A 10,823-nucleotide genomic window follows, 5' to 3' on the forward strand; every position below is an offset into this window, starting at 1 on the left:
ATCCCAGAACACTTGATTGTGCTCATGTGAAACCTATACCAGGAAGCTGTTGGCCAAACAGAGTAAGAGTACACTACATGATTGAAAATCAAGAAAGGAGTGAGTCAGGGATTTATTCTTACACCTTATCTTTTCAATCTATATGCAGAACAGATTATTTGAGAGACTGGACTTTAGGAAGAAGCATGTGGCATCAGAATTGAAGAAATACTAATCAACAACCTGTATTAGGCACATGACATAACCTTGTTTGCTGAAACTGAGGAAGACGTCAAGCATTAGCTGCAGAAGGTTAAGAAAGAACTGTAGCCTTCAATATAGATTGCATCTCAACATCAGGAAAACAAAGATCTTTACCACTGGGCCATCAGGCAGTATCATGATAATTGGAAAAAAGACTGAGGTTGTTACTGATTTCCTCTTGCTTGAATCCACAATCAATAATTGACACCAGCATCCAGGAAATTAAAAGACAAGTTACATTAGGGAAATCTGTTATCAAGGACCTCTCCACAATGTTAAAGAGCAATGATGTCAGTCTAGAGACTAAGGTGTACCTGATCCAGGCCATCCATGGTCTTCTCAATTGCTTGCTATGCATCTGGCTGTTGGGTAGTGAATAAGGATGACAGAAGAATTGATGCCTTTAAGTTGTAGTGCTGGTTAAGAGTATTGAACTCTTCTTCGAGTTGTGATGCTATAGAAGAGTATACCATGGACCGCCAAGAGACCAAACAGGTCTGTTCTGGAGAAGGTGAAGGCAGGGATTTTGAAACTCTGTCTCACACACTTGGAAAAGTAGAAGATTGGACCAAAAGAGCAAGACCCTAAATGATATAAATTAACAGACTTGCTGCAACAATGACATAGCAATGACTGTGATGATGTCTCAGGACTAGCTAATGTTTTGTTCTGAAACACAAGATCACTGTAAATCAGAACCAGCTTCACCATATGTTACAACAATAACATTACTTATCTAGTTTACTCTTTGTAATCTTCTCCAGGGAAAATCTTCCATGAGTTCATGAAAGGGCATATGTAAAGATGTTCATTAAGACATTGTGGTAGAAAGAAATTGGAGACAATTTATGTGTCCTCCACAGGAGAATGGAAAAGTAAAATGTGATGAAATCATATGAAGAAAATTTCAGCATCTATTGAAATTAGATATACAAATAACAATGTAATTGATATAAAATTGAGATAGTGAAGAAAGAGAGTTAAGATAATTCCTTTTGTGTAAATTAAAAACTCATGCATATATATTTATAAAGATATATTTATACATGTTGATATACATTCAACACATTAGATTGGGTGCTTACGTTGGGGAGTGGAATGAGACAAAAGTTGAAAGACTGGGAATGAAGGTGGGAAAAATAAAACAAGAAAGAGGTTTGCACAGACTGGTGCATCTAATACACACCGAGCTCTCTTGTTAAGCCCCAAAAATGTGCTACAGGTCATATTGCAGGGTGAGGTGAGGGCAGGCCAGCCTGCACAAGGTGAAACCTACATAAGATTTAAGCATGAAATGGCGAGAAGGAAGAAAAATTATCCAGGAATGGTAAGAATGAGTTTTCAGTGAAGAAAAGACCTTGATGTGTTTGAGAAATAGAGTTCAGAATAAACCATGAGGGAGGCAATAGCCAGACCTGAAGCCGAAGAAGTCAGCTAGGATCAGATCACTAAGTTATGTTAAGGGCAGTAATGTGATGGGATTCAAAAGTCAGAAAGCCAAAGTGACTCTGGTCACTTGTGGAAAATGGAATGGAGTTCAAGATTGCAGGCAAAGAGACTAGCCTTGCCAAGGAGAGTGACAGTGATGACATCTGCAGCGGGGGTAAAGGAGGGGAGAATGGGAATGGAGAGGAGTAGATGCAGTCCAACAGTATTTAAAAAATAAGAAATTAACTAATCATATTAAAATCTTCTTAAGAAATAGTTGAGGGATAGGGAAACTGAAGTTCACAATGGTGAAATGATCCTTCTAAGTGGTGGTGGTGGTATTATTGTTTGAGGACTAAGGTGCATCTGATTCAGGCTATAGTCTTTCTGGTCACTTGCTCTGCATCTGAGAGCTGGATGATGAATAAGGATGATAGAAGAATTGATGCCTTTGAGTTGTAATGTTGGAGAAGAGTACTGAATATCCCATGAACTGCCAGAAGAACAAACAAATATGTCTTAGGGAAAGTGCAGCTGGAGTGCTCCTTGGAGGCAAAGATGATAAAGCTCATATACTGTGGGCATGTTGCTAGGAGGGGTTATTCCTTGGAGAGGGACATGATGCTGGGAAGGGTGGAGGTTTGGCAGAGGAGAGGAAGCCCCTTGACGAGGTGAAATGACACAGTGATTGCCCCAGTGGGCTCTTGTGTGTTAGGAATTGTAAGGATGGAACAGGATAGAACAGGGTTCCGATCTTTTGTTCATAGGGTCACTATTAGTCATATTAAACTTGATGGCACCTAACAACAACAACACCTAAGTCAGAACTGACCCATAGCTGACCCTCCAGTAGGTTTTTGGAGACAATAATCACACCAGAGGTGACTGCTCATCTTTCGCCCATGAAACAGCAGGTGGATTTGAACCACATGCTTTTGAATTGGCAGTGCAACTCCTTATAGGCTTCAAAATGTTTGCTCTCTTGTTTCCAGGTGAGTGAAATTGTTTCACCTATAGGCAAGCATTTTTAGGTGTGACAGTTAAGCCATATGATTGAACTCCTTACTTCTTCTGCTGGAGGTCCACTGACAAAAGACTCACCAACTCCCAGGCTACAGTGACCGATGACCTGGCATAAAACTAAGATCCAACCAATCAAAGTCTTAGCAGTTTTTAATATTAAGACATACTAAATGAGAAAACAATCAGGTGAGATGTCAGGCTTTTTTGCAAGATGTGTGTACCCAGAACAATAACCAGGATGGAGAAAATGGTGGGGTGAAGCCCTGGGGTGGAAGACTCAGAAGATGCAGAGTGAGTCTTTTCAAGAGCTGGATGCGAATGGTTGGATTATTGTTAGGATTGTGAAGAGTAACACACATTCAAGGCACCATAGTTGGCTGACATCTCTGAGGAGAGGACGAGAGGAGATTGCCCATCCTTTATCCGCAGAGCAACTGTTGGATTCGGGATTTTAGTGCAGTTTGGAAAATAGGAGAGAATGTGCAGCTAGTCTGGGATTTCATATCACTACAGTTTACTTTCTCTGTGACTCATCTGTTTCACAGAAATGAGGAACTGAAGGTAAAAGATGTCACGAAGCTGATTAAGAGCACAGCAAACCAAAATCTTGACACTGAAATTGATACTAACAGTGTACAAAACAGAACTTCGATATAACATGGAATACTTTTGGAGTTATTTATTTGGTGATAGCAGAATAAGAAAGGGAAAAAATCATTCTGTATCTTTAAGTTAAATTCTAATAGATCATGAAATTCAAGTGTATAAGACAACTTAAGTCGCCTACTTTAGACTTTGAGAATTGTGGTCCCATTGGTGTTTTTATTTTTATTTAAAGGGATTGAGGAATACAAGGCCTGCAGAAATAAATAGGTTTGCATGGAAGAAGATGAGCTCCAGTCCTAGCTGCCCAAGGTCAGAGTTAAAGAAAATACTCCACCTTTATTTAACTTGGCTTTAAGAAAACTTTTCTGATCATGCTAAGATCTCTGGTATTGCTGAAAGTGAAGTCTAGAAACAAATCAGATCCTTTGCTGAACTGCATCGTTAATTGAATTCCCAACTATTTTGATTGAGTTTTATGCATAAGAAAGATGGTTAACCTTTTCTTGACCCATGATACTTATATCACCCACAAATATTTTCAGCTTCTCTGTTTTCTTGGGAAGCTGCCAGCCCCATTGTAGTAGGTGCTACCGAGTGGCAGATACACCTGTAACTAACTGTGTGAGCCTGAAGAAATGGACCTCACCCCACAATCCTACCATCAGAGTCCACTTGGGGCATATGTGTAGCATACAATTTTATAAAAACCCATATCAGCCAACAAATGACACTCTTCCCAATTTCAATGTGGCTTTAATTACCAAAACACATAGTATCAATAACAACAACAAAAAAAATCAAACATTTGGTCACTAAAGGATATGTCAATGCCTTAATTAACCACAACAGAAGCTTAGAAATCTTTGAAGAAGCAGAGATGATATATGTCTCATAGATTTCCCTGAACACTTTTAATTGTACATCCTAGGCTGAACAAATCTGATTGATCTTCAAGAAGAAATTTTCCATAGGAGAAGGAGCCTAGACTAGTTGCTAAAGCAGAAGTAGGAATACCTAGGGCTTTTATGATGGCCTTGTGCACAGCCTATTACCGATAAAGGGAAACTCTGTGTCTCTACTCAGTGTTGTGGATGGAGAAACTATGGTGAGGCTGAGAATCAAAAGAACTGTAATACTTTGGTGACCAGACAGATTTGTGCATGAGCACCAGCTAGAGGGGAAGGGGGATATATTCTTTTATGGCTCTGTGAAGGTTTAAACAGAGGGAAATTTCTTGCTTAGTAGAACTGGGATGTTTACAGCGCAGTGAATTTTCAGACAGTAAGAATTGAGGGAATAGTACTTTTAGATTTTTCTCTTGAGGAGTGTTTCTAAGATGCTCTTCCACAAATGGGCAGCAAGAAAAGCAAGACTGATTTGCATTCATACCAGCAATCTTGGAGACTAAAAAAGATCTTGAAGAAGAGATCCAAGAAGAAAAAAAGATTTGAGGTGGAGTGTTTTGGTTTTTTTTTCTTCTCATCAAATATTTGAGGTCTCTGAGAATAAAAAGTTTTTAATTACTAGAAATGTAACTACATAGTTTCCCGGGTTTTCCACACTTTTTTCTATTGTTATTGATGTGTGTGAGCAGATCAAGAGACACCTATGGATCAGGGTTTCCCAACATGCTTTGGGTCCTGAGGACATGCCATTTTGATGATGGCAGCTTTGACATCTTTGTTCCTCAGGGTGTAGATGAGGGGGTTGAGCACAGGTGTGAGAATAGCATACACTACATTGCCCATGATGTGGAAGTCGAGGGGCAGGTCAGCCCTGTAGGACACATAGGATATGGCAATAGATGTGTAGTAGGTGCCGACCACCAGGAGGTGGGAACTGCAGGTGGAGAAGGCTTTTGAGCGTCCTTCTCGGGAGCCAATATGAAGTACTGAGGCCAAGATGTAAGCATAGGAGAGAAGGACCAGGAGGAGGGGAAGAAAAGATACCACCATGGCAATGCAGAAGCCCATGAAGGTTTGGGGGGTGGTATCAGAGCAGGAGGCCTGGACCACAGCTAGGTGGTCACAGAAGCAGTGGTAGATATGGGCAATGTTGTCAAAAGCCATCTGGGAAGTCTGCACAACTGCTGGGATGGGCAGAATGAGGGCAGTGAGCCAGGCACTAGCTGCCAGGGCAGCATTGGTCTGTGGGGTCATGTGGACGGGGTAGTGCAGTGGGCAGCAGATAGCCACATAGCGGTCATAGGCCATGACCACCAGGATGAAGGCTTCTGAGCAGGAGAAGCTGTGGAAGAGGTACATTTGCAGGAAGCAGGCAGGGAAACTGAGGAAGCGATCCCCAAGTAGGAATAAGGAGAGCATCTTGGGGACAGTGGTTGTGGTGAAAAGGATGTCCAGCGCAGAGAGGTTAATCAGGAAGAAGTACATGGGTTTGTGGAGGCTGGGCTCTGCTACAACGGCCACCAAGATCAGAGCATTTCCCACCAGGATGAGCAGGTAGAGGAGGAGAAAGACAAAGAAGATAGGAAGGAAGAAGGATTTTGGCAGGGAGGGGATACCCATGAGGTAGAAGATGGGCAAGGAGTTCATTGATCCATTACAGGTTAGAGTCTCCATGGTGCTTTAGAGAGGGATGTGCAGACATGGGAAGCAGGAACACCTGAAGATCAGAAAAACAGGGCTATTGGCATGATAATTGTGTATTGATTGCTATGGAGTTAATTTAACTATACTGATTCACACCCAGTTCTAGAGGACCACTGATGAGCTCCAGCCTAATTTAGAATCTGTCATTCTACATCAGAATTCCCTCATTCCACTTTTTTCACCAATATATGAAAAATTTTGGAAAAAGGAGTGGTATCCACTTCCTAAACAACATGCCTCTGGAAACTCTATGAACTTTGATAAATGTTGATTTTTGTAGAGGGGCTTCAGGTCTTTAGTTCTTAGGGTCGCTATGAGTTGTGCTCAACTTGATGGCAATCAACAACAACATGAACAATACATGAAAAAGTACATACAATGTACATATGTTATATATTGGGTACTTGATAGTGAAGCTGAAAAAGGCTGAGAAGGTCTTCATACTAGGGAGCTGAAATTCTAGTGGTATAGAAAGACATTAAGCAGTGAATCATACAAGAGAAAGGCTGCTGGCAGTACTCTTTTCCATATCCCAAACTGTTCTTTTGGAATGTTAACTCTCCTAAACTATGCCTCTAAGCTTCCCTCTATTTTGGCTTTTATTGAAAGTGTTTTAAAAATGTCACCACATTGCTAGGAAGGATTAATTTCTCCAAAGTTCCCTGCAACCTGCTTTCTGCTCACCAATAGTATTAACCAGGAATGACTTGTTTTTTCATCTTCGGTAGGTGTGGTAGGTCTGCCTTTCTCTATGCTGCATACTTTCCATCCTGTCTCTGGTTTTGGCAAATTTTTGGTCATGTTGCAGTAAATGGAGACACTGAAAATATCCATGATGGAAAGAGTCTTTCTACTTTGGGATCTTAATTGATAAATGGGTAGATAGCAACAGAAATTCCAGTACAGTCTTTGGATAGCTCCTTTGACTCTTCCTCCCTTTGATTGCTGCGGCCCAGCAAATATTACTGCTTAACTGTTTTATGCCCACTGAAACAGATCAGTCTCCTCCTGTGACATTAACTGCTTCTGAAAACCCACAGGAGGGTCAGCTATGGGTTGTTTCTGACTCAATGGGACACAAAAACAGCAACAACAATAACAAAAACAGAAAAGGAACATTACATGGTTTAAAAGTAAGAAAGATGTGTATCAGGATTGTATCCTTTCTTCCTATCTATTTAATCTGTATGCTAAGCAAATTATTTGAGAATCTGGACTCTATGAAGAAGAATATGGCTTCAGAGTTGTAGGAAGACTAATCAATAACCTTCATTATGCAGATGATGTAACCACTTGCTGAAAGTGAGTGGACTTTAAGCACTTGCTGCAGAAGATTAACACTGCCTTCTTCAATATGGATTATATCTCAACATCAAGAAAACAAAAATCCTTGTCACTGGACTGATAGGCAACATCATGATAGGTGGAGAAAAGGTTGAAACTGTCAATAATTCATCTTACTTGGATCTACAATAAATACACTTGGTACTAGCGGTCAAGAGATTAGGAGATGTATTTCATTGGGAAAGTCTGTAATCAGAGACCACTCCAAATTATTGAGAAGAAATGATGTTAATTTGAGGACTAAGGTGCACCTGATTCAGGTAATTGTCTTTTTGGTCACTTGCTATGCATCTGATAAATGGAAAAGGAATATGGATGACAGAAGAATTGATGCCTTTATGATGTGGTGTTGGAGAAGAGTATAGACTATTTCATGGACTGCCAAAAGAACAGATATGTCTTGGAGAAGATGCAGCCAGAATATTCCTCAGAGTAAAAAAAAGATAAAAGATTGATCTTACATAGTCTGAGCATGTTGCTAGGAGAGGTTATTCCTTGGAGAAAGACATCATGTTTGGAAAGGTGGAGGTATGGTGAAGGAGAGGAAGACCCTCAACCAGGTGGATTAACACAGTGATTGCAGCAATGGGCTTAGGAGTGCCAGAGATGGTGAGAACTGCACAGGATTCAGACCTTTTGTTCTTAGGGTTGCTATGAGTCATACTCTACTCAAGAGCACCTAACAACAACAACAACAAAACCCTGGGAATACAATAGTTAAGCCTTTCACTACTAATTGGATAGTCAGCAGTTTGAACCTAGTGGTTGACCCAAGGGAGAAAGATGTGGCAGTCTAATGTGTAAATTATAACTTGAAAAATCCTATGAACTGATTATACACTGCCCTGTAGGGTCACTGTGAGATCAGAAAACTCAACTACAGTGAGTTTGGTCTGAGTTTTCAACCCAGCATTCCTCCATAGTATCAAGTCAGAAGGAGCTGCAGTACCATAGGCTTGAGAATCACTGTTGATAAAGATGGGCTGGACATCTACTCGTAGTATCTCCAGCTCCCGTCACAGAGAGATCACAGAAGAATGCTTTCAACCCACAGTTGAGGGCGGTATTGAGCTGGGGGGGGAAGAACTGGTTTACCCTCTATTATAGACGTATTCTTCAAATCAAGAAAGCACCAGGAAAAATCCATACTGATATTTGTAATTTTGAAGTTCTATCTCACATACTTTGGGTACATGACCAGGAGATGGATATCATGATTGAAAAGGTGGAGGGGCAGTGCAGGAGAGGAAAACCTTGGATGAAATGGATTGACACAGTAACTGAGATAATGGGAATGGTTGTGTCAGAGAACGTAAGACTGGCTCAGGATAGAACAGAGTTCAGAGCTATGTACATAGAGTTGTTATGAGTCACAAGTGACTTGATGGTACATAACAACAACATTGTTGTTTTGTTAATCCAGTGATTCCGTGAGCAGTTTCCCCTATAATTGCCTGTAATTTTCCACTCTTCTAACAAAACACTTGTCTTAAATAACTCAGGTAAAAACTTGAAAATAAAACTTTATTTTCAAGATCAGTGACGTCTTCTTCCCTAGGCCAGAGAACGAGCACAAAGAGGTAAGTCTTAGCCAGGTTAAACTGCAAGTTGCCATGAGATCGGGACCAGAACTCAGGTCTTTGATTTCCCTGACCAGGCTCTTGCTTCTGTACTATATTTTCTGGGCAATTCAGAAGTTTTAAGTTTCTAAAGTGCAGAATATTAGGATAGATTTATCTATTTCACTTCTACTCTTCCCCTCTTTTTCCTTCCAGTTAATATCATCAGGTTAGTCTAGAGTTCAAATGTTTTCCTAGTCTTTATGTGTTGCATACTAAATTAAGGATTGGTGTCTGGTAACACAAATACTCCTGCAAAATTTGCCCTAGGAGGCAGTTCTGGGCTTGACAAAAGAGTTCACTTTATTACAAACTGAGAGAGTTATCTCTCAGTCAACTGAAACACCATCTTGGCAGATCCAGTCATTGAGTTTTTCTCATATCCAAAGGGTTACAAAATCACAATTCCCTGGTCATGACTGCACTCAGGGGTAGTCAGGGCCTGGCAATCTCTGGGTTAGGCTGAGTTGGGAGATTTGAGGAAGAAAAATTCAGACAGATAACCCCAAGGGGCCCTTTGTGGGTTTTTGTTTTGTTTTTGTTGTGTACTGTCAAATTGGAACTGACCCATAGCTGACCTCCAATGTGTTTTCAGAAGCAGTTTAATTGCACAGGAGGAAATTGTCCATCTTTCTCTCGTGAAGCAGCTGATGGATTTAAACGGCATACCTTTGAGATACCAGTGCAGCTTCTTACCACTAGGCCACCAAAGCTCTAGGGAGGCTCTAAAGTATTGCCCTTTTTCTTCTTATGTTCCACTGCTTTACAAGAGGGAATATGAATGTTGAGACCCAGGTGAGGATGGGGTACATGACTTTCCACTGCCAACCTAGATTGGACCATTCACGAGGCAAACCAAGCATTTGGCTACTTGGCTCACTAACAAAGATGAGATAACAAAAATATTTTCTTAAAGATCTTTTATGGTATTTCAAAGTATCACTTCAGTTTTTCTTCATGGGAAAGACAGAACCTGTCCCCAAAGATCCTTCCTGTTTGTATGGTCTGTGCGCCAGATACAATGTTGGTAAGAGAGAATATGACAAAAAACCCTGATAAGCTGATTGTCCAACCTGATGCTGAGCTTCAGATACCTCAGCTGACCTGATGTGATCTAAGCTCACTTCATTATACAACCCTACCAGGGTATGGCTATACCCTTTTCAGCAAATGAAGGGCCAGAGAAAGAACAGGTGGTAAAAGGTTAGAGCATAAGGCTCACTATGAAGCTAGCCTGCTGAAAAGACTGAGCCCCAACTGGAAACCAAGAATCCTACCTCCTAACTGACTCCACGACTTAATTTCTGTGTGACTCTAGGTCTCTGAGCCTTTGTCTCCTCATCTATGCGGTCAGTGTTCAGAGGAAAATATCTCTGTGCTGTTTCCAGTACAGTGGGCATTTCCTGAGTATCCCCTGTACATTAGGGTGAGAGATTGGGCGACAGATTAGAGAGAGCGAGGAGACTTCATGGTGCAAAAATGCTTGTTTGCTAATGGAAAGTTTGGAGATTGAAACCCACCCAGAGACTCTGTGGGAGAGAGAACTGGCAATCTGCTTCTGTAAAGACTACAACCTATTAGGGCCACATAGGTCCCCTCTGAGTTGGAAATGAATTTCATGGTCATCAAATAGCAGTAAGGGAGAGGGCAAGGGCTCATCACCTAGTAAGTGCCTACTGAAAGTCGGGTTCTTTGCCTTAATCTGTCACAATGTCATCATTAATGACTCATGCCAGTCCCATCGGCCACTTAGATGACCCTGGCCAAACCACTGTTCCCTCTCGGAGCCTTTCTTTCCTTATCGGTGACCTCTCAGGGTTGTTCTGTATCTTTAAAGACAGAATACCTAAATAACGTTTTAACCAGAGCTGGAACACATAAACCCCCAATATATTTTAGTATTTCTGATTATTTTTACTGTTAGTTTTGGCTTTCTGTGCGGAACCCTTGA

General features: G+C 41.0%; 1 protein-coding gene across 1 annotated transcript; it reads right to left on the reverse strand.

The window, feature by feature from the left end:
• Window positions 1-4,913: 4,913 nt before the first annotated feature.
• LOC102858041 (olfactory receptor 2AT4-like) lies at window positions 4,914-5,879 on the reverse strand. The gene has a single exon (XM_006885583.1). It carries the CDS (start codon window positions 5,877-5,879, stop codon window positions 4,914-4,916), a length of 966 nt encoding a protein of 321 aa, XP_006885645.1.
• Between the last annotated feature and the right edge of the window lie 4,944 nt (window positions 5,880-10,823).

Source organism: Elephantulus edwardii, unplaced genomic scaffold (assembly GCF_000299155.1).
Source record: "Elephantulus edwardii isolate Elephantulus edwardi_28Jun2011 unplaced genomic scaffold, EleEdw1.0 scaffold00044, whole genome shotgun sequence".
NCBI classification, from domain to species: domain Eukaryota; kingdom Metazoa; phylum Chordata; class Mammalia; order Macroscelidea; family Macroscelididae; genus Elephantulus; species Elephantulus edwardii.

Coding starts and splice junctions, on each gene's coding strand:
- LOC102858041 (XM_006885583.1), bottom strand. CDS start 5,879: ATGGAGACTCTAACCTGTAATGGATCAATGAACTCCTTGCCCATCTTC.